Genomic DNA, 24990 nt, shown 5'->3' with positions numbered 1-24990 from the left:
ATGACCAGAGAGGACACAATTCTATAAAAAGCCTTTCAAGAATGTCTAGAATTTTGCAAAGCAAAGCTTGTGATGTGAAAGGTTATGTAAACATAAATCCAGTCTATATGCAATATCACTGCTGGTGTTGCCTGTAGTTTGTCTCTATATAAAAATCATTATGCAAATACACATCACGGGTGAATCTGTGCTTCAGCTCCTCCCTGAATGCTTTGACATGCTTAGGATTTTTCTTCAGACTGTGTGAAATGATGAACAACTGTAGTTCTTTAGGAAATGAAACTGCTGAAAACCAACACCATGCTGTACATCTTGAAAACTGCACTGTTGATTAAACCAAATGTGACTTCTGTGCATGATCCTTATGCAGTAGAAGTATATATTTTTTCATAGTTCACCTATGAACATGAAAAATGAATTAAAGTAATTGGTATACTGGTAAACTGTGATGGGTATTTTTGTGTGTATATATATATATATTTAATACAATAAAATTATTAATCACATCATATATATTATATATATATATATATGTGTGTGTGTGTGTGACAATGTTTTGTAATTTATTTCATGACGTTTTATACATATTTTTGTAGACAAAACTGCTGTGCAGGAATTTTCTGTCACAATTAAGCTTCAAATTACACTTGTCTGCTTAAACCTCCTCAGCTAATCCAAATTTAAAATAGCAATTCAACAAAACATGGAGATGAACAGTGAGAACTCATTAGTGAGATTCACAGCTCATCAGATAAAAAGGGAACATGTCACATACGCACAAGTTTCTAATGGCCCTGGCGAGATCAGAACAATGAGAGATGAAAACAGAGGAACTAAGAAGAAACATGAGAATCCAGCTTTTATTACCAGTACAGACACATTATGAAGATGAGAGCAAGCTAACGACTTCAGTCCTGATACAGTCATAGACTACATTAAGTTGACAATATTTAGATAATTAAAATGAATAATTATCTTAGTATTGTTTTCTCGTCTTTTTAAAAAGCATACATAGTTGCTTATTGAAAAAGCATTATAAAGAGTTCCTTTGATGATGTGATGCACTAGCCTATTTATCTTGACAAAAATTGGTGCATGTACTCTGATGACAACCGCGGGACTCCAGATTTCAGCGATGAGTGACGAGATCAAAGCAAAAGCCTCTTCTCCCCTCTCGATCTGCCTCTCTCGTGATGTGAATGATGTGCAAACCATCGTCAACCCTTCAAGAGGTGCTAATTGCCTGCCACGTACCACGGCCAGATGCAAAAGCCTAAACAATTTGATGGAAACTGATGACGTCAATTCACACATGTAATTTGAGTTAGAAGACCCTATAAATGCCCAGATATCAGATTACCATAAAAATAAGTTGTACATGCTAAAAAGCCATAGTTATTAATTTATTTACATGACACTTATGCAATTCACTGTTCACAACAGCAGATGGCATGTATCATAAGCTCTCACCAGCAAATTACACAATGACACATTCTCAAAATGTAAATCAACATACATTCAGAAAGTGTTCTGTACAAACATGTGAACAGTCTGATAAAGGTCAGCTATTGGAAATCTGTCAGAGATTCACATATCCTAAGCATTCCATGCAACAGAGGGGATTAAATGCATCCATGCATTATTAAGCAGATCTGAAGATGGCCTGGGGAACTAATGGGAAGTCTCCTGTGTATATTTGATCGGGCTGACGCATCCACTGCAGGCTTCTATGATGAACACTGAGACACCCAGACCAATGGCCTTGATTCAATCAGAGTCTGAGTCATTGCTAGCCTTAACCTTGTGCTTCTTCTTTTTCTTCACGTGTTTCTTCTTTTCTTTCTTCCTCTTCTCTTTTTTCTTTTTCTTCTTCTTCCGGGTGTGATTGGAGGAGGCAGAGGAAGACGAGGTGGAGTCAGAGTCAGAGGTGGTGTCTTCAAGCATCTGTTTCAACTGCTGGATCCTACAGTGAAGAGAAAAGACACAAAATTATTTTCCATGCACAATATCGCAATAAGTTGACAATAAAACTATAGATAATGGACCTCTTTAAAGAAAACAACACTGAATCTGAAACACACACACCTCCTTTAAAATATTCCAGATTAATAAGTAGACAACTATAAATCTAACTTATGGTCTGTCCCTAAAAAGCAATATTTATATATATATATATATATATATACACACACACACACATAGAGAGAAAGACAGCATTAATTATTTTAGCAATGCTCAAGAAAAAAAATGCATGCACATATAAGCATGCTGTGTCTTCAGCGTTGATAAAATAATATATTAATAATATTTATAAGGATACATGCATTTACACAAAACAGTTTATTACTTATAGTTAACAACTCACTTTTTGTATTAATATGACATTAAATATTAAAAAATGTAAATAAAATATGTGAATTTTTATTTGGTAAATATTGAAATCTACAAAGAAAGTATGAAATAAAATATATTCCAGAAAAAGAGATGTTTCATTGATATGCTTAAAGTACATTAAATACATCTGAGTCGTTATCTTTGCAAGTCCTTTTGGTGGCGCTAGTGGTCCAGAAATGACCCACTTCACCTCTGAGCAACTGGATTTGTTCGGCTTAAGAACTTTATTATCTTTAACTCAATTCAATTGCTATCGATTTGAAGAGGAAGCTGAAAACATAAGCACCCTCTGACAGCTTTTGCCACATTAACAATTCATCAGATCACTGCTGTTCAGAGGGACCACATTCTTTAACAGAGGCGTGTCTCCTTGGCAACCGCACAAGCCCGTTTTAGATTTGCTTTCATTCACGACATGCTGTGAAGACCGCCTCAGCGTTAAAGCAGCTGACTTCTGACTTTCAAGTATTTTTTTTTTAAACCAGCTACTTGTTGTTTTCCAACATCCTGCTAAGAAAATCAAATCGCCAAACCTAGTGGGAATGTTTATTAACAGTATTAACAAAATAACCTGTCAAAACTGCCCACAATGGGTTTAATTACTCCCATGTAGTAAAAGCTCATCAGCACACAGCAGAAGCGTATCTCAGTGGAGTGAAGAGTTACGTGATCATCTGCATCAGGGTTCTTTTGGTGAAATAACACAATTGATCAACACTGGCCTCTGAGAGACCTCAACACACTAACAGAGAATGAGCATTCTTAAAAGATCTTCATCCCATATACAAACACAACCGCAAACAGATTTGGGGTCAGTACCATTTTTAAAATGAATATGCTTTGATTCAAAAGTAACAGGAAAGACATGTATAATATTACAAAATATTTAGATTTTATATGAATTTTGTTCTTTTAAACTTTAATCAATGAAGCCTGAAAAAAATATACCTTTGTTTTCATGATAGTATTAAGCGGCACAACTGTTTTCAACATGGATATTAATAAGAAATGTTTCTTGAGCAGCAAATCATGTGACACACATTACAAATATTAAGCACAAGTGCTTAAAACGCTTGAGGGCACAGACTCTGTTGTTTAAAACATGACAGACATTTACCGTATTTTCCGCACTATAAGGCGCACCGGATTATAAGGCGCACCTTCAATGAATGGCCTATTTTAGAACTGTTTTCATATATAGGGCGCACCGGATTATAAGGTGCATAGAATAGACCAGTGGTTCTCAAACCCACGGGGCACATGCAGCCCATCACGAATATAGCCTATCGCTTATTATATACATTTTGTATACTTTGAACACAAAAAAAAGTTACGGACCGCAGCTCTGATTGGTTGTTTCTTTACCGGGAGCGGTAAGAAACAACCAATCAGAGCTGCGGTCCGTAACTTTTTTTTTGTGTTCAAAGTATACAAAATGTATATAATAAGCGAGTACACCATGAATCCATTTTCCAAACCATGTTTTTAGCCTGTCCTGAATCACTAGGGTACACCTATAATAAGTGTTTATATTCGGACTATTTTAGATTGCTTCAGGGGTACCGCGGCGGAGTAACCCAGTACCTTTGTGATTCTTCATAGACATAAACAGAGAGAAGTAGCTCCGGCTACAATGTCCTTCCGCAACACGCAAGCAGTTCTGTTTATTAACCGCTAGAGCGTCAAAAGTTACTGACTGCAGCTTTAATCTAACCGATTAGATATCATAATATTTAGGCTATAATATTATAAATCAGGTTGGTTTGTATTGGTGACGCAATATGTAAATTATATGCATGTGGCCCGCGAGACATGCACTTGGACCATAATGAGGCCCGGTGGAAAAAAAGGTTGAGAACCACTGGAATAGAAGATACTGCAGTCAAACGTTTGACTGGGTTTGCGTTATGCATCCACTAGATGGAGCTGTGCTAAAGGGAATGTCAACATTTTGACAGAGCACCTTGATCCATATATAAGGCGCTCTGGATTATAAGGTTCACTGTCGTTTTCTGTCGTTTTTCTGCTTTTAAGTGCTCCTTATAGTGCGGAAAATACGGTATCAGTGACCGAGATCATGACATACCTAGTCTCTTTTTCATTGCGTTTGTTTTCACGGATGATATCGTACATCGGATCCTCATGCGCCTATGAGACACAAACAATATATTGTCACACAAACAATATAAACATTCACAAACAATTCAGATTCAACATATTACAATTCATACAGACTTGCAATGGAAGTAAAGTATTTTATAGTTTTAAAGTAACAGTTAATGTTTTGTTATGTTGAGCTGTTGATATGGCTTGGAATTTTTTCATGTGACCTCTACATGTCAGCTCTACCTACTTTTATCAGGCCACTGATTCACACTTTCCCCAAAAGTACTGAACAATTCTTTGCAAAAAGGCTGAAAACTACCCCGGCCAAAATGTGCATGAGCATACTTATGTGTAGTGTTTTAAAGGTGCAGAAACAAAAAAATAAACATTTTAATTTTAATCAGAAGCGGAAAGAGCTTTATTGCTAAGTGTGTTTACACACACACACAAGTAATTTGTTTTAGTGTCAGATGGTCAGATTAAGGATGAAAAAAACATGACATCATCCATGCAAGAGTTCCATTAATTATCAGAAATCTGTATATCAGACCTGCTACTTCACATCTCAATTTCAAAATGTCCAAATCTTATTTTTTAAATAAGTGACTACAGTGTAAAATGGGCCACTTGTGCTACTCACCACTCTGAACTGCTCCAGTTTCTGGTTGCCTTTGATAAAGAAAGGACATTCTCTGTCTCCCGTTCTGTGGCCGTATCTCTTACATCTCCAGCCTACACACACACAGTTTGTGCACTTAAGATTTCTCAATTAGCTTCATCAACACTGTAAAAGCTAAAATATCACTTCGGTGAAGTGATGGCATCTGAATGCTTGCTTACACTGCATGACCTTCACCTCTTTCCCCAGAGGCATCCACAGTCCTTTAGTGCAGTGGTTCCCAAACTTTTCCATTCCACGACCCACCTAGACAAGTGTAATCTATTTCATGACCCACCACAATATTTGAGGAAAAAAAAGGTTGATATTACTTTAAGCCTAATCTTACTTAAAAGTTTGATGACAGAAATGAAGTATTTAAGAAAAAAAAACTTTTTATTTTAGAGTAGGCCTACACCTGAAAAAAATCACTATTAATATTTAAGTTTTAATTTTTGTTTACAGACTTTAGAATATGTAGTGTCCATAAAAACGTTAAACAGGCTCACTCCAGTGAACTGTAATCTGCGCTGCTGTGTTTTGTTGCAGAAAATGCATTCACGATCCTTCCGTGTGTGTCGGTGAGAACGGAGCACAATCCAACACTTTTTTTAGAAAAAGCATAAGAAGCAAAGCAGAACTATCTAAAACTGTTTGGAGATTAAAATAATTGTGAAATAGGTAAAAAATAATAATAAACATGTGTCTCGTTTTAAATAAACAAAAAAAAAAAAAACTGGATGACATTAAGTTCAGGCAGAAATTTATTTTAGCAATGGTTAAATTAATGTTCAGCAATATCTTCAAAAGATTTCTGAACTTTGGCAAATTTTTCTCTAAAAAGAGATGATACGTCAAGGAGTATTGCATTATTTTTTTGTGCATTTTGTTATGTGGAAATGTTTAAATCTTGTAGTGTTACAATTAACCCTGCGTTTGTGCACTGCTCACCCTGTACATGTGAAATGCTTTTTACAAACCGTTTCCCGAACGAAAAAAGTGCACAGAGCTCAAACGGACGATAGAAATGAATGAACATGGCCTACCTGAAACCGTTTTCGTAACATTTGTTTTCTGGTGTATGCAATCTCATGCGGAATATAGTGTATTGAAGTGAGCAAGTTTTTCTCTTTTAATAATGCGGACCGATTGAACCTTTTAATGACATTGCTCTGAGACCTTCACTGTTATTACAACTCGTGCGCGCCCGCGCTTCAAAACACGCAAAGCACGCGGACTTAATTGCAATTCGAAAATCACACTAAGGATATTGCAGTCCTTATTAATGTTGGTGGGCTATATCATTGTGACGAGTGGGTTCCCGGTTCCCGCCTCCTCCTTCCCGTGATTGAGAAGTTTTTAATGTGTTAGACTGGTGCCGAAGCCTGGGAGGAAGGAGGGACGCGCTGCCGAAGATCCCTCGGCACTGAGGTGAATCCGCAGTGCCATCGAGTAGGGCGAAGGAGGATGCTCGAGGCGGTGGGCTGGAGTGAGTTGCCGGGGAGACGGACGCTCCTCTTTTGTATCCTTCCGATCTCCTCCGTGGTTCTCGAGACTGGTGAGTCGAGCAGGTGTCGCTCAATTCCAATCACTCCACCGGCCTCGCACCGTTCCCACTCGTCACTTTCGTGCAGCCCTAGACTGAACTGTGTGTGTGTGTGTCATTGAAACGCAAATTTAGCTGCAGCCAAGTGACTTTGTGCGACCCACCTTGTTCCATTCTGTGACCCACAAGTGGGTCGCGACCCACAGTTTGAAAACCCCTGCTTTAGTGGGAGCGTGAGCCAAAAAGCTCCTAGCGTCCTCATTACCGGGGTCATCAGGGATACAGTCCTCTGGTCTGTCATCCTCTTCCTGCAAAAGCAGTCATGCATGTATTGCCAAATGCTCACTCAAACCCTCATTTCGAATGCATTTACACAATCTCAGATCCCATTTTGTAAAAGAGGGCCAAAACAACTAGTTTTTGTTGAATCTGGAGGATTTAATGCCAACACTTCAAGCCGTGGCCAAACCTTAATATACCCAGGCGGTGGATTTTCATAGCTGGAAGGAAAATGAAGAGAGAGTCATCACATTTATGCAGGACAAACGAGAAACTTTGTGATGGCATAAAACTACATAAAATCAGATTATTAAAAAAACTCTCTTCGAAAGCATTAAGTATGCAGCAAATACTCACAAAGTCTCCACGTGCTTGAGTTTCTGCACCTCTTGAATCAGTTTTCTGGTTTGGTGTTGGTATTTGCCTTCATCATCTTGTTTTGACTCCTTGTGTTTCTTTTTTTCATGTCTGTCCTCGTGGTGCTTTCGGCTTCGTTTGCGATCTGACATTGTACATTCGTTGGGGATAATTTCGTCTAAATACGTACCCACATTTTATATCCAAAAAGTTAAGAGTTTTAGGGTAATGGTGATTGTAAAGGCACATATATGAGCGTTTGGCCACTTCCGGTGAAAGAGAGTGAGCGCAGTGGATTAGTACGAGATGTCAAAATAAAAGTCTGCAAGTCACGCGCATTGAGGTCAAAACTACATGATATTCAGTTATATTGTGGTGTGAGATAAAGACATCTATATTAATATAAATATTCAGTGTTTAAGCTCTCTTTAACTTTTATGGGAAAATGTACGTTTTGGCTTCAATGAATAAACTATGAGAGTTAAAAGTTACTTTACTGATTTAATTTGCCTACATTTCAACCAAAATGTATATGAATAAATGCAAATTTACTAATAAAAACCTCACTTCATGGTTTTGTTGCCTAAAGTTAAGCTGTACATACAGTGTATTAGAGACTTTTTGATTAAAGCAGTATTTATTTGATACTGTTAGATCTTTGCATCTGATACTTTTACCCTGCTGGCATGTTTTTTTGTTTTCCTTATTTATGTTTGTATGCATACTTGTTCAATATTAGCACTTCAATGAAAGTGCATTTATCACGTTAATGTTACTCAGTAATAATACAAGATATCAATGCATGGCATCAGAGAAAAAAAGTCAGTTCCTTATGCATACATTCATACATACATGAAACCATAACATACATACTCTATTTTCCAATTCAATATTTCAAATCACCCCACATACCCAAACTATTTCTTCTGGTGTTTATGTTCTAATTTTATGATACAGCTGATAGTTTTTGAACATTTTTATTAGCAGAAACAGGGAGTCTGTATTAAGAGCATGATTTATTTTGTAATTCCAGCTTTGTACATCTATTAACATACACACAGTGTTTCTGCATCAATAGTTATTTTTAAAGATGTATAATACAACTTAAAAAATTTGTAATGTCTTTTAAGAGGACTAAATAAACAGACAAATGTCATTATTTTACTTTTTATAAAAAAAAAAAGATCAGTCAGAGATCAAAGAAGACAAAAAAACATGATCTTTCTTTTTAAATTTATTGAGAAGAAAAATAGTCAGTATGAAATATTTTTGGTCATTTCTTCATAGTTTGATGCCAAATAAGCCATCAAATGTAAACAACCCAGCACAAATTTCATAAGAGTACAAATAATAATAATAATAATAATTCAGTGTGCAAGCCAATTGTAAAGACAATCCTTCTTTTAATATCAGTGACCCAAACTAAGAGCTGCGGATATAAATTTGTGAATTCAAAGTTTAATTAAAAGTTGTTTTTCTTGTACAAAAATGAACAATATGTGGGAACTAAAAATGGAGTGGGAAATAAATGGAAAATAAATTAAAAAAAAAACTACAAAATGTCACAGCATGTTTCTGTAGCAAGGTTACACTCCCCTACAAAAGGACTTTTTTTCCCCACTCATTCACAAGGATTCAGAAACAGACACTTTATAGAAGGAAAGGAGACATTCTGTTCAATATTATCCTGCCCTTCATTATAATCCAGGCTAATGACTCCTCCACTAGGTGGCATTGCAATACACAAGGAGAAGTGATCCTCATCAACTCTCATGCTCTGAATTTCAGTCGCTCCACTCAAAGTGGGCCAGAGTCTTTCATTTTAGCGGCCCTGAGGTCTTCAGAGAGATGAGAGGAAGTCCTTCAGACCACCTTTCTTGCTCTGCTGTTTGTTTTCCAGCATAAGGATCTTCTTGAGGCGGGCGAAAAGCGACAGCTTCGCACTGCCAGACTTTGATGATGATGAGCCGGTGTTTGAAGATACTGACCTGTGGAAAGAAAGGATTGTATAAATGGTTTCAATAGCTGAGCTAAAAGGCTAGATTTATGTCTACCTGTAACATACATACTCGCTAAGAGCAGCTTACCGTGGTGTACCACTTGGTGTTCTGTCCACTACAGATTTCAGAGTAGATCTACTGGCTGACTGTGGAGTTCTTTGTTTGCCTGCACTTCCTGGGGAACTTCGGTTCCTTGACAATGTAGACAAAAGCTCCCGATTCATTCCAGGTTGTCTGGACATCTTATTACAGGTGTGACACGTTGCCATCTAAGAGAAGAAAGCATCGTGGTTAAATGGTGGTAAAATAATATGTGTTTGTTCAAGTCATCATGCCTGCGCATTCCCATGACTTTCCTGATGATTACAAAAAAAAATTGAAAAAAAGAAATGATAATAATAATAACCATAGATTATATAATAATAATAAAAATATAGTAATAATCATAATTATATTTATTTATTTATTTTATAATAGTGCTATTATGATTATGATTTTAATTCTTTCCTGATGACAAAGTTTCTATGTAAAATTATTGATAGATTAAAACCTTAATTCTCTACATATGTGGAAAAGAAATAATACAAATTAAAAAAAAAATCTGAATACAAAAATAGCATAACTATTAAAGCCAAATCTGAAGAAATAAAGTTTGTCTGACATTCGATGTACTCTGGATACTGGTATGAAAAATCTCTGGAAATTAATAGTTTGGACAGCAATGTATTTCAGTCTCTCAGTTTACAAAAACATTCAAGTCGATTGCCCAATCTTTTTACGCTGTCTAGAATCCCAGACAAAATTGCAAAAATCAAATACAATAGCAATAAAATTAATTGTTTAACACAATAGTTATTAAACAAACGTCTTGCCTTTCATATTGTTATACTGTTGTGCTAACTAGTTTTATACCATGATAGCCACGTGTTGCTGACACTTAGGAACACTTATCTCAAGTATTTCACACATTGTATATGAACGTGAGCTCTATATACAGCAAGGTACAGGCCATAAGTACATTGAACACATGCCATTTACTCAGCCAGAAACTCCCAGAGACTAGAACTAAATTAAGCTGACCAACCACATGCTCCTATGCTTTATATATACAATAATCATCTTCTGTATACTCTTCTATATACTGGCATACAATTTAAGCTTAAAGAAATGAATACTTTTATTCAGCAAGAATGCATTCAATTGATCAAAAGTGAAAATAAAGACATTTATAATCCCACAAAAGACTACTATTTCAAATAAATACTGTACTTTTGAACTTTATATTTAAAGAATCCTGAAAAAAATACATATTTAAAAAAATACTTTTTAAAGTTTAAATTAAAAAGTTACATTAAATTGTAATTATATTTCTCAATATTATGGTTTTACTTTATTTTGATACAATAAAAACAGCTTTGGTGAGCAAAATAAGCTTTCAAAAACATTAAATTATTATAGACACCAAACTTTTGAACAGTACACAACAAGAAAAACCTCCCATTGGCTGACTTTTAAATCCATATGGCTACATTGTTGCATTACTGTAATTAATATGAATTAGTTAATAAGAGGGAACTGCACAAAACTACTCAATCTACATCCTTCTGTGTGGCATTTAAACTCACCGACACAAAGGCAGCCATTGCTTGTCGAAGTAACAGGTGGATGCAAGCTGAAATGTAGATGATGTGAGATGATCCAGTATTGTAGGTGAGAGCAGATATGTTTACTACAGACCCCTTCATTTTCGGAGATATAAAGGGCAGGAAGAGCCAATCAGCTGCAGTGGGGGGTGGAGTCTTGTCTGACTGACTCTTGACTCTGATTGGCTGCTGAAGGAATGCTTTGTAATATCCAAACAATCCTTCATGGAATTCCCTAGAAGCTTGAAAAGAGTCTTTAAAAAGTTACACAATTATTAACAAACAACAAAGCAAGCATAATAATTCTCTTTTTAATACTACTGTACTTTTTATACTGCACATGTTGAATGTGAACAGTTAACTAGATAAGTCCTTTTACTCATACTAGCTAAAAAAAAATACTGTACAAACAACCATTGCTGCCCTGTTGTAAATATTTAATGTGTTTAATACTACTCAAATATAACCCAAAAGTCTTCTATTTTCATTTTGTGAGGCTAAATCAGCATTTCAATGCTTTGGCATCTGACTAAAACACTGACCACACTAATCAAAGACCATTAGGAGAACATGATATCAAGATTAAACAGCACATACTAGTTAACCACTGCTTTAAAAAGTTGAGCGGTTGTCCATATAAAGACAACAGACTCTGCCATATCCTTTAATCTCCATCACACAGCTTAAATCTCAAAAGACATTTTCCCATGATCAAAAACTGCCCATTACACAGGGTCATAAACATTTCTCAAAACAGAGAGATGTTCAACACATCTGGGCTGAAAATGAATCCTTGGGATAAACACGTTGAGAGATAAAGACGGATTCAGAGGGAGATTATAGAGATGTCATTCCTGACCGGTTTCTTTCCCCTGGTTCCTGTATGGAAAGTTCTGGGTTAAATGACTTGCTGAAAAGGTTAGCTTAGGCCAATTCAACTGAATTTCTTTGCTGATCCAGGTTTATGTTGGTGGATCAGCACAGTGGTGTTGCTCTCCAGCAAAACAAGCTGGTAAACCCATAGTAATCATATTGGTTAAGCTAGTTCAGAAGCCTGATGGGGACACCAACAACAACTAACACATACGCAACCTGATATTTCCATTAGAGGCAACTTAAATTAAAATACTAAGGAAATCATTCTGATTCATACCGCAGCTAATAAAAATGAACAAGAAATAGAACTCTGGTTTACCAACATTCTTGAAAATATCTTTTTTTAGTGTTCCACCAGAGGAAGTCATCAAATTGTTTGTGAAAAAGGCCTTGATGTTGGAGTTCTATGAGGCAAGATATCCCATAATGCATCACAGACTATAAATAAAGCATCAATGACTTCCTCTATTCTGTGGAACGCTAAAATAGATATTTTGTAAGAATGTTGGTAAACAAGAGTTCTCCCGATATAAGATTTCAATAGACTTTATTAAGCAAGTTTATACTGGCCAGAATCCCATGGTTCCCTTGTGAGAGAATCAGTTCACAACAGCTGTCAAGAGAACAGAAACAAATATGGGAAAGCAAAACAAAGCTGGAATGACCACATATAAATTAAATCAGTGCAGGGTGAAGGTTTGTGAATGGAATGACAATACTGCCAGAGGTTTCTTTTTACCCTTCCAACATGCCAACATGCCACTCATGTACAGTGGGGTCCAAGAGTTCACTTTTCTGATTTAACAGTGAAACATTGACTTTAATAATGTCTTACACTTGGGTTTGTCTCTCTCACTCAAGCTGCAGGATCTCCAGTAGTTTGTGTAAAAACTGATGATCATATTCTTCAACAAGATTTGAGATAATGTCTTTACAAAGAGACACATCACTGTCAAGTTATTTATGCTCTTAATCAAGAAGCCGGGGCCCACTAGGGAGAGCAGGATCACTTAAATAGCTTAAGTTTTATATATATAAAACAATTAAAGTTTGTACATGTATTTAAATGTTTATTATTAAATTAATTTATTATTAAATATATTAAATCTTTTTTTTTTTTTTTTGGAATAGCTATTGTTTCATTAAAGAACAGAGTTCTTGATAGTTTTGGAATCACAAAATAACTGGGGTTAATGAAATTGAAATACTGATACTTCCAGTTTTTAAAAGTCTGAAAACAAGCAGCGTGGGCATAATTACAGCAGAACATACATAATAGAGATTATTCCTGCAGTATCTTTGCATTCATGCATTTTTGCTTTAAACTCTAAAACGTTATAGATTAGTTCATTTCCTGGTGTAAATCAGATTTGAGAAATTACAGACTTTCAATGTGGCCTTAGACCTTTGAGTTATAAATAAGCTATATATTATTTTTAATTGATAGTGAACATTTTCATGATAAAAAAATTGTATGGATATATGTAAGGATACAGAAGCCTTTTTTGCACATCTACATGTTTATTGTGTAAATGTTAGACAGGAAGTTTAAATGAGCTTTTCACCAATCCATCCCTTAATTTCTAAACATTTACTGACACTCTGCCTCCCTCACACACACAAATCAGTCCAGCAGATGCTTTGTGTGTTCTATTAATAGTCCGGATCCTGAAATACTGTATACTCAACCCAGCAGCCACAAACCAGGCTAGACTGTTGTCTCTGACCTTGCTGCTGATTCTAGATGCCGCAGCTGCCCTTGCTATGCAAGTAATATGTGAGTGAGTTCAGCTATTGATATGTGGAGACTAATCTGCTTGCCAGGGTGATCGATCTGTTTAACCCACCCCTCTTGACCAAACATGGAAAGGCTGCATCACTGATTCTCTCCCTGAGGGGAAACATGATGTCACACACATCATGTATAACCTGCATCAAACACATGCTAGAAAAAGCCAAGGCTGCTGGCACAGATGCTTCCCAAAATGTTGAAGGATGCACATACTACATCTGAGCTTGCTGCTGGAGGTATGGAAGCTTTTCAATCTAAAGGTGACAATAACAAAGGAACTGGAAATGCATGTGTAGCAGCAGAGGCACCTAAATAGGACATGAAACGTGATGATTACTTTGCCACAAATCATGGTATGTTGAAAATACAAGCTAAAGAATCTTTTAGCTAAGATGCTCAGACAGTGCACCATTTCCATTGGGTTTTTTAAAGTGGGCGTCCATGCATCTGTGACCCACAAGGCCTTTTGTATCAGAAAAGGAGAACATTGTTTCAACTTCTTCAGTTGAACAAGAGCAGAGAGAACAATTTTTTAATTGTGTGAATTTAAAGGGACAGTTCAGCCCAAAACAATTTAACTCTGTCCTTTGCTCACCCTAATGTTATTTCAAACCCATAAGACTTCTGTTAATTGTCTCTAAGTTTTGGTTTCCACGACTATCAGAGGAAGGACAGAAACCTCTCAAGTTTTATTAACAATATCTTAATTTGTGTTTAGAAGATTAACAAAAATCTTATGGGTTTGGGTCGACATGGCAGTACTGTATATGACGACAGACTTTTCATTTTTGGGTAATGTAATAATTAATAGTAAGGTTAATTTTGCTAGATGCGTACAGTTTCATAGTGTAGTATGTGTCCAAATGTTTCTACTTAAAAGTATGTACTCACTCGTTGGCAGCAAAGTATACATACAGTGTACATTTGTGCATATTATAAGTGAGCAAATTGAGATCCAGCCCAGTTTAGCTAAGAAAAGTCTATTGGGAGCACTTGGACTCCACACCACCTTCAATGATCAGATACATGGTAATATTCAGTATCCATAAAGCATTAGTTTTAAAAGCCAGCTTTTTTATAATGCTTAAAATATCTGAAAAATCCAGAATGCCAAATTGTTCTACATCTTAAAATACATATGAGGCTATTTATGTTCAATTCAATCTGACAAACAGAGAAATATGATCTTCCATGACCTCCACAATAGAAAAGATTGCCTTGAAAGGCTCTTTCCCTTACAGCTAACACTGTCCTATTTACCATATAATGGAAAAATAAGACACAGTTAAAAGACATGAACTATCAAGTTCATTATTGGTCTAGGCAAAATCTTATTCTCCCGGTGAGAAACACACGCGTGTTTACAGAATCTACAAATAACCAAACGTCACTAAACAACCCAATCCCACATCTCATCCAGTCACACTTCAGAAGAGTCTCAGAAAACGGGGACTTTTCCACTGTAAATCATCTTAAGTGGATCTTCCTGGCCTTAAGATCAAAGTCATCTGAGGCTAAATGAATCTCTATAAAAGGAGCGTTTCTGTGTCTGATTAATGTCTTTCTGTCAGATGAATGATAATTAACATGTGATAGTCTATAACCATATCTCTAAAAATAGAAATTTTACTCCATTTCCAAACATTTATTTTTAAGTGTTAAATTGTGCCTTACAGTCTTCTAAGTAGCGATGGGCATTTTTCTAAAATGTTAAATGCAAATATTTGGTCTTATATATATTAAAATCATGTTTAAAGAAAAATATGTTATTTTTAATAATCCCTTAGCAAGCTTATGATTAGGCATCATACACAACAATGTTGTTTTCTTTTAGTTGAAAAAGTGTCTAAACAATATATACATAGATATACATAGAACAAAAGCATTCAAGCTCAAGCAAAGCAAATGGAAAAAATAAAGCAGACTATGCCACTTACAGCACAGAACGTACATACGTACACTCGAGTCACCCTATGTTTATCCTGTTTATATTGTTTCACACATTAATGTTGAGAAAAAAATTATATCCACATGGTTGGGAGAAGGTTGGCTCCTCGGTCCAATAACAATAAGAACGCGCACCGACAGACGTTCCTGTGACAAAGACAACAGTGTGCTGAGCAAAGTCTCTTACAGCAATTTGTGTTTTTGACTATTTGTGCACACCCCTACATGTAAATAAAGCGCACTCATATCGGCTACATACAAACCTAAGTGCAGTCAATGGGAACTGCTTTTGGGGCAACATCAATGATCCTGTCTGTGTCTACTGAAAGAGCAACAGACAAAGAAAAATAGTCTTATTTTCAAACTAATGTTAGATTCCCACAGACTATAGTTTCACCTTGTCTGTCAGTTTGTTAAAAGGAAGAAAAAATATGTTTATAATAATGCAATTACAATGGAAGTCTAGCAAGCAAGATGGCTAAAGGGTTTAAAGCTGAAATGGGATGAGAGCAGTGGTGCAGTGGGCTGTAAACATGAGCTGCTGCTTCACAAGAACCCCAGTTTGGTGTCTGATCCTGGATCATGTCCCGATCCCATTCTTCCTCTTTTTTAAAAGAATATTTTTTAAGAAAGGATCAAATTTATTCGTGAATTTAAATATTTTATATTTATTGTTATGGTTATGATTCAGAAACGATTGTTAAATATTTAAAATGCCTTTATGGTGCTGCATTTTTGCCCACTATTGTACATTTATTACTTGATATACACTGCACAGTTGTGATGCTTAATATTTTTGTGGAAACTTTTAGAGAAAAATAAATGCCTTTACTGTGTCTTTTGATTATTTTAAATGGTGGTGACTAACCCAAACTTTTGAGCGACGGTGTATATGTATGGCAACCTGGTGTTTGTTTTTCCTGGTTTAAATTCATACACCTAATCTAATCTCAGGTCACTCAGGAAATGGCAGATTGGACTTGGTAGATATCGTGACAACATTTGAACTAAAAAGGGAGATAAAACAGGTGGACGTGACCTCACCAGAGCATTTTTAGGCCCTTTTAAACTTTTGAAGGACTATAACTGTTCTTCGCTGAGTCTCTTTCCTGCTGACTCCCTCTTCAGAAGTCTCCTAATCCTCTCCTTGCGCTTCCACTTGGGCTGCAGATGCACGTGATGATTGCCCAGTTGTCTCCACTGGAAACAGATGAGGCAGATCAAATACACAGACAGGGTAGCCGCTGGAATGGAGAGAGAAATCTAGTGGAGGTTTTTGGCATGGTAACTAGATAAAATAAAACAGGTGATGCTATGCTCTATTCTGGGGATGGTTTGGGATTTTGGACTTTGGAATACAGCTTTTCCAATATGTGGTCAACCCACCCCTCTGTCAGGCCATCTTTGAGGTTTGTGAAGGCAGTAGAAATGGATTCAAGTTTTATATCAGGAAATGTGGTCGGACTTAATGGGTTTAACTTGCTGGGTTACTGTTCATTTTCGAAACCAACTGTCTGTTCTGTTGCCTACGAGGACTTATATAGACTTGGGACTATATTAAAATAAGCACCTTATAATGCCATACAAGTCTATTAATATAAATAACAACGCTGAAACTTACCAATGGACTGATGCCTTTGCCTGTAATAAAAAAGCAGTAAAAGAGTTAGTCTTTAAATCTCAGACTTTACTGTAGTTAGACTCAAATAGCGCAGCTCATGAATCATTTATGAGCTTGCGCTCAATCTGATTGAAGTAACACTGCAGTTTGTTTATATCTTAAAGATTCATACATGCAGGGTGAAAACTCACCAATTGATAGTTTTCACGTGAAGTCACACACTCATAGGAATGCCCACCTTGAGGGAAAAACAAAGCTTTGCTCCACTGACCGCCAGTTATTTTTACGCAGATTGCATTAAGTAGTAATGTAGTAAAACACAGATATTAAAAGGCGAAGTTCTTTAAACACCTTATTGATGGTGCAGATGAGCAGTTGAACCCAGAATATGAACAAAATATGCAACGTTTCACATTAAATTGTTTCCCATAGAAAACCATTATAAGGAAAACACTTAACAAATTAAAGGGGTCATATGATGCCTTTAAATTTTTTCTTTTGTCTTTGGAGTGTTACAAGCTCTTGGTGCATAAAGAAGATCTGTAAAGTTGCAAAGACTAAAGTCTCAAATCCAAAGATATTTTCTTTATAAAAGTTAAGAGTCAACCTCTCTTGGAATAGACCTAACCAAATATTCAGATGTCTGCTGCACATTTTATGGAGGATGAGGACTTGTTTCTTGAACCAGTAGCCTCCAATGCGCCTGTGACCCAACGGCTGTTTCTATAAAGTTGGGCAGTTCAAACGTGGCAAGGACAGTCTGGCGCTTCTGACTCACAGCTTGTAAGTACCTTCAGCTCAAAGGGGAAATGTGAATAATCAATCATAACTAGTTATGAGAAATTATAAATATTTAGGTCCACTGTAAGTATTTATTTGACCTCTCAGTGTCAACTGTCTGTCAATTCTAAGAACGTTAATTTCCTGGTTAAAAAACAACAACAAGTTTCTTACTGTACAATACTACTCAGAGTATGTAGCAAAAATCTGCATGATTAGGGACTTCAGTTATGAGCAAACAATGAACAACCTCAAGCGTGATACAAATAAGACTTTATTAACTACATAAACTAGTCTAACATACACACACACACATGCATACAGTTTGCATAGGAAAAAGGGTTAAAGCTCAAGCAGTAAAAAGAAAAGAATAAAGACATGGAGCTATGGTACAATTTGATATTCAGCAGATCTAAAGCCTGAAGGAAACATCGGTTTCTTAGTTCAAAAACACCTTTGTAAAAGGTGCATATGATACTTAATGTATTAATTAATAAGACTAAGTTTGATATTTGCAAGTCTCGCCTGTTTGATAAAGAGTCCTGATGCACTTTGGGGCTCCAGTTGGTCTCTGCTGAAGTGAGTTCATGAGAAAAACCAGTTTGAATCAGAGGATCTTGATGAATGAATAGTCAAGGCCGAAGCCTGGCACAAGCTTAGCGTGGTTTTGAGAGCTCTTAGCCTTGTCTCTAGTCTGGTGTCTTGCATATGAAATTAGATTGGGGGGTTCAAGAGAAGAATCTTTAAGATTCTTATAAACCTAATTTGTCACATAGGCATCAAAATATAATATACACTCTCATTTAAAGCATGAAAATACAAACTCATAGATACCAAATATCATATAGATGAGGTTATATTAACTATTGATCCATCATAAGCATGTATAAAACATATACGTATATGTTTTAATATACGTATGAATTAATTAGAGAAGAGTCCCTTTTTATGTGCATTATCTGTCTGTTTCTGAGAGACTTGAGTTAAGAGTTGCTTAGCCACATTCCTGGGGCGTCGTAAACCTAGTGTTATCAGATAGTGGGCCTTTGGTTGCTAGGGAACCAGAGGCCTGTTCAGTCCATTTTGAGGTGATAGCTTCCTTTGCGGGGAGGGGTCCATAGACACTTTGGTTAGATGAGGAGGCGTTAGATATTAATTGTTAAATGTAACAAATAGTTGTGTCTGATTGGTCCAAATGCTACATTACTTAAGTTATTAGGTTTATAAACATGCCTTACACTCCCTGACGTGAAATAAACCAATATCCCGAGTTATTCAGTTACTCCTAACAATACATTGACTGAACTGCTAAAAGAGAACCGATGATGGGATGTGCACGAGCAGAGGAGCTGGACTGAGTCTCGTGCTGCTGGTCTGGGAGACGGCATCAAAGTATGTTAAGTGGCGTAACATTTCTATCACATGCCTGAGGCATTCAGCCAGTCACAACGCACTGGATAGCTGGCCAATCAGAGCACACCTCGCTTCCAGAGTGATGAGCTTTGAAAAAATCTACGTGTTTCAGAAGGCGGGCATAGATGAGAAACAAAAATGTGCATTATATGGAAAGTAATGTTTTTTTAACCTCAAACTATGCATCATTAATTTAGTGATTATTGAATTTGATCTATTAATGTTACAGTTTTAAATATTAATACACTTTAAGCGTTTTTACAACATTTTGTCGCACTGTTTAATAACTAAGATATTGCTGCGGGTGAGGATTGCAAATGGCCAAAACTTGCATTTTGCTCACACACCTTTGTTTTATTCTTTTTAGAGGTGATCTAAATATTTGCAGCTGGGAAACAGATGGAAAATTGAGAGGCTTGTGCAGCAGTTATATGGATGCTTTGCCTTCCAAGTCTTTGAGCTAGTCACGTGACTGAAAGCTATGAATAGACTATAAATATATTTTTCTCACTTCCCAATGCTGCTGTCTGATGCCCAATATTCTGTCAAATACCCCAAAAATTTTATTCTGAGGAAGAATTACAACATGATTCCTTAAAACAAATCAGCTGAAGTCAAAGTGCTGCACAGACAGTCTGTCAGCGGGGTGAACTCATGGCCACGACTTTCCAGGGGCTTTAATTCCCCCGGAGACTTTGTGTGTGTGCACCCTATTTTTGGACATGGAGCTGCTATGACAATCTCCATTATCTAAGCTTCATAATCCTGTCTAAAATTAGTTCACATCGCTAAAAGCTCTGTGTTGTTATTGTGTGGCACGTGCTTGTTTAAGGGGGCCAGGGTGTTTAATTCTAATCATAAACTGCACCATCATCTGCAACTGTTTGTGATGCCACAGCGGATGTTTCACAGCATGCCACAGAGAAGGGACAGCCCCTTATTCCCAATGAAATTATTCCCGTCTGCTATGAAGTCTGATAAATCCAAACACATTACAAACCAGAAAAAAATTTATCTGTGCCTCAAACATTCTCTTTTTATTGGGTTCATCAGACTTAAATGCATTTTCTTTTCTTCATTCATTATAATTTATTGGCTCTTCTGACTGAACAAATTCTTAAGGATTTGATTTTTGCTTTAATTCATTGCTTTAATTAATTAATTTATTAGATTTTTTTGATAAAGTTGTACATGTGCAGAATAGGAAACAATCACACAGCTCTAATTTACATTAATTTGTTTATTTTCTTGACCTGTTGTTATTATTTTGTTTAATTTAAAAGCTTTTCTGAAACTTTCTGATAAGCATTTATTTGTTTGTTTATTTTTTAAATTGCATTATAGGTTATTTTGTTTAATTTTAATTATTTATTTGCCTTTTGAAGTAAAAAATAAAAAAACACCAAGCACCTCTTTTGTTTTTTGTTTGTTTGATTTCATTTATTTAAAAGTTTTATTTAAATGTATTATTTGCTTTATTTTCTTGTTTAATTCATTTATTTTATTTTACTATTTTGTTTGTTTTGTTACAGAGAAAATGTTCTTTTTTATTGAATTGCTTTGTTTAATTGGATTTAAACGTTTTTAATTCCAAAAGGATGTTTTATTTTAATTATTTGCCCTTTGACTGAAAGAAAAAAAATACACAAAGCACTTTTATTTAATTATTTACTTATTATTGTAACAATTTCAGAAATGTGTTTGATTTGAGTATTTTCTTTCTTTTATTTACATAATATAAAAAGAAAATTTAGGAAACAACCACCCAGCACTGCCACTGCCTACTAAAGGTATGTCTTCTTCCCTGTGGTACACTAATTAAAATAATTTACCTATTAATAATGCAGCTCCTTTTAAGTGCTCTCAGAATAAAGATAAAGAACCTTTTAATTTGGTTCACAATGTACTGTCTCAGCATGATAATATCAACAAAGACTAAACTCTTGCTATATCACCTGAGATAAAATCATAAAAGAGAATAATGCTTCCATTACAGTCCACTGAATACTCCAGCGGACACAAAAGCTTATTTCTATTGACGAGCCTGGCAGCAGAAGGCTGTGCCTTACAATGACACCTGTGGAATATATTGAGAGCGAGCTTAACACAAGTGGTTTAAATAAGAAGGCAACAGTCTGAGCACTTCATAAAAAAAAAGAATCTCATGGCACGTATAGAGAACAGATTCCAGTAACTTACGTACAGTACATGTACGCTGTGAGTCAGTGCAGATATCCTCTGTACTCGCTGAGCACAAGCCAACTAACACTCAAAGCATGCAGTGCACTGACCCGGAACATGGGGTTGTGAAACATTTAGTCCAAGAAAAACATCCCACAACCCGAGGCTAAGCGTCATTTATCTTCACTCACTCTGCTGCTAGTACTATCCAAAACAACATGTGTCATAGCAGCTTGAAAAATGTTAAATAAAGTGAGAATCTTCAGCAAATATTTACCAGACTCACTTTTACTTGCCTTTTCATGCGGCACAGTACATATAGTTAATTTAGCTGCTCTGGAAATGAACAGATGCTATTTAGATTACACTAATTAACAACTACTCAATAAATGATTACTGCAATATTTATTATTAATAATGAAATAAATATAATAATATTTTTACATTAATTATTATTAGTAGTATTATTATATTGATAATAATAATTTGTATTATTATAAATCATTAAAAACTTATAACTGAAGCTGTAATGCTGTTAATTTGGATTTGATTGTTACACTAAAATACTGCTAAAAGCATTTTAAAACAGGTTTCATTCACATATGTGACCCCGGACCACAAAACCAGTCTTAAGCGTCAATTTCTTTTAAAATATTTTGAAAATAAATAAGCTTTCCATTGGAGTATGGTTTGTTAGGATCGGACAATATTTGGCCGAGATACAACTATTTGAAAATCTGGAATCTGATTGTGCAAAAAAATCTAAATACTGAGAAAATCACCTTTACATTTGTCCAAATGAATTCTTAGCAATGCATATTACTAATCAAAAATTAAGTTTTGATATATTTATGGTAGGAAATTTACAAAATATCTTCATGGAACATGATCTTTACTCAATATAATGATTTTTGGCATAAGAATAAAATCGATAATTTTGACCCTTAAAATGTTTTTTTGGCTATTGCTAAAAATATACCCCAGCGACTTAAGACTGGTTTTGTGTTCCAGGGTCACATATGTGGTGGTTGATCAATATGGGTTTTTCAACAGAGACCAGAGACATTCTCCATCCACTTTCAATACTAAAAGGAATTAGTTTTTAAGGATGATTGACCACAGTAAACAAAAACCAACACACTGTTTAGCTGATGAGATTTAAATGCACACGATTATTTCATCACCGTGATGGTGCATTTCTGATACCGATGCTAATAGATCCACACATTCGTAAATATGATGATTTGAACTGCACTTGTACTGTTGAAAACGTCACTAAAAAATTTTAAACAATATATATGAGATAACCATAGAGTTTACTGAAAACTTAATATAGAAATCACAAAGTATTAATCTCAGCAGGGAGCCATTAATTATTGTCTATAGAACAGCACCCAACAATACAATTAAAGCAATTATTCAGCGGGAAATAATAGATCAAAAGTACTGCTTTTTTCAAGTACTGTTTGCATAAATTGTGCTTTTTCATAGCAGCAAGTGAGAAAAGTGCATAATTTTTATTTAAAAAAAATTGTATATATACCAAAACACAGATATGAAATAGATGCAATGACCATTAAGATTGTAAAACAATGTTGGACATTATTAACAACAATTATAGAAAAAATAACAATAAACATTATTATTTTATTTACAATAATTATAATAACCATTGTTTTTATTATATAATATTACTACTGTTATTATTACTACTACATAATTATTGCTATTATGTCAATATCAAGACATTGATTTGGAATATTAAATTTGAATATTAAAAATTTTGTAGCCCAATAGCCTATATTTATTGTGTCAAAAAGCAGAAATAAAAAAAAAATGCTTCTAACATATCAGTTATCTGACCTCAAAATAAAGAGTGATGGTCATAAAACTAGAAGTCTAAACTAAACTAAATGTCTTAAAAATGTAACACAAAGTGCATTACAAAGTGTTCAAGTGGAGGAGCCTGTCATCTTCTGGTAACTTAGTGGCATTACAGCAGAAAGCATGGCGAGCAGAAATCCACACAGATTATCATTAAAAACCTAATATGTACAGTTGATGAAAATTTAAAAGTACTTACATAAGAAAGTGCGACTGTTCAAGGAAAATGTCTTTGTAAAGTAAGGAAGCCTTAAATAAGAACCTCTAGGTCATCATGTCTGTTTTAAAGTTCACGTGAACCGGAAGTTGCTGCCAAACCTTCAGGGCCGGCCCTGACCAATTTGCTGCCCTAGGCAAGATTTTACCTGGCGCCCCATGCATCACAGCCAATTTCACCCTGTCATTGTGTTCATGATTTAGCATATATATATATATATATATATATATATATATATATATATATACACACACACACACACACACACACACACACACACATTACAGCAGAACTGTTTCCTCATTGACTGCTCCAATAAATCCCTGATAACAACACATAATAATGTCCTTTATTTACACTGTAGCTATTGCTAAGGGAGTTTGTCTCATCCAAATCATTTTAGTGAAAGTTAGTGAAAGTTAATCATGTTCAGGCTGTTACACCTTTTTTTTTTACTACTGCACACCATCATTACTACTAAATAGGCCTATAACTATAATATAACTATAATATAACTACATAACTACATGTTATATATTCCAAGGTGAGCATGTAAGAGGTTATTATGGCATTTGATTCATTTGTCTGCCGTTTGCTAATGCTACAGAAATAAGGGCTTTATCAAATACACTTGCTGTGAAACAAGCAACAATATAGGCTACAAAACAGTAGTCTCCATCTGCAGAAATTACAGTAAAATATCAAGGTCAAGATATTTAATAATAATCCTTATCATAATCATAATCACAATCATAACCATAGTCATAATAATTTATTAGAATTTCATTAACAATAATACTATGTAATATAATATTATATTGCACTGAATATTATTTTATATATCAATAACAAATAATAAACAATACAATATAATAACTAGATATATTATATTATAATAATATTGATATCATTATGTTATAAATAATTTTTATGTTATAACATAATTTAAACATTTATTAAAGATCTTCGTTTATTTTGACAAATAATAATAATACTAACAATAATGATCATTGTATAATAATAATAATGTAAATTAATTATCATAATATTACATAATGTAATGTAATGCAATATAATAATCATTATTAATATGATTATTATTTATAAAAAAATAAAGACAGTAATTTCCAAAAAAAAAAAAAAAATTGTGGTGAAGCAAGATTAATAGTTTCAGAGATTGTTTTCTCCATTAATGTCGAGGGACTTAAACAACCCATTTATCATCACACGAGAACTGGACCGTTTGTGGCGTCGCTTCTCTCAGATCACAGAGAGGAAATCATCATCATCACGCGG

General features: G+C 35.1%; 1 protein-coding gene and 1 pseudogene across 1 annotated transcript; both read right to left on the bottom strand.

Moving 5' to 3' along the window:
• Positions 1 to 1390: 1390 nt before the first annotated feature.
• Positions 1391 to 7634, bottom strand: LOC132104332 (retinitis pigmentosa 9 protein homolog). The gene is made up of 7 exons (XM_059509733.1): positions 7341 to 7634; positions 7174 to 7204; positions 6933 to 7012; positions 5341 to 5390; positions 5141 to 5232; positions 4481 to 4542; positions 1391 to 1963 (listed from the first exon to the last, which is right to left on the bottom strand). Exons 1-7 carry the CDS (start codon positions 7490 to 7492, stop codon positions 1768 to 1770), a joined length of 663 nt encoding a protein of 220 aa, XP_059365716.1. The 5' UTR covers positions 7493 to 7634; the 3' UTR covers positions 1391 to 1767.
• A 1233-nt stretch (positions 7635 to 8867) lies between these two features.
• LOC132104731 (UPF0711 protein C18orf21 homolog) lies at positions 8868 to 23750 on the bottom strand (annotated as a pseudogene).
• Positions 23751 to 24990: the final 1240 nt, after the last annotated feature.

This window comes from Carassius carassius, chromosome 25 (genome assembly GCF_963082965.1).
Source record: "Carassius carassius chromosome 25, fCarCar2.1, whole genome shotgun sequence".
In the NCBI taxonomy this organism is placed as follows: domain Eukaryota; kingdom Metazoa; phylum Chordata; class Actinopteri; order Cypriniformes; family Cyprinidae; genus Carassius; species Carassius carassius.
Note: the sequence above shows the minus strand (reverse complement) of the source record. Positions and strands in the feature narration are given on the sequence as shown.

Bases quoted from the DNA above. Each gene is read 5' to 3' on its own strand.
- LOC132104332 (XM_059509733.1), bottom strand. From the start codon at position 7,492: ATGTCAGATCGCAAACGAAGCCGAAAGCACCACGAGGACAGACATGAA. The intron at 7,013-7,173 runs GTTTGGCCACGG...CTGCTTTTGCAG, and splicing joins CACCGCCTGGGTATATTAAG to GAAGAGGATGACAGACCAGA. The intron at 4,543-5,140 runs GTGAGTAGCACA...TGTGTCTCATAG, and splicing joins AACTGGAGCAGTTCAGAGTG to GCGCATGAGGATCCGATGTA.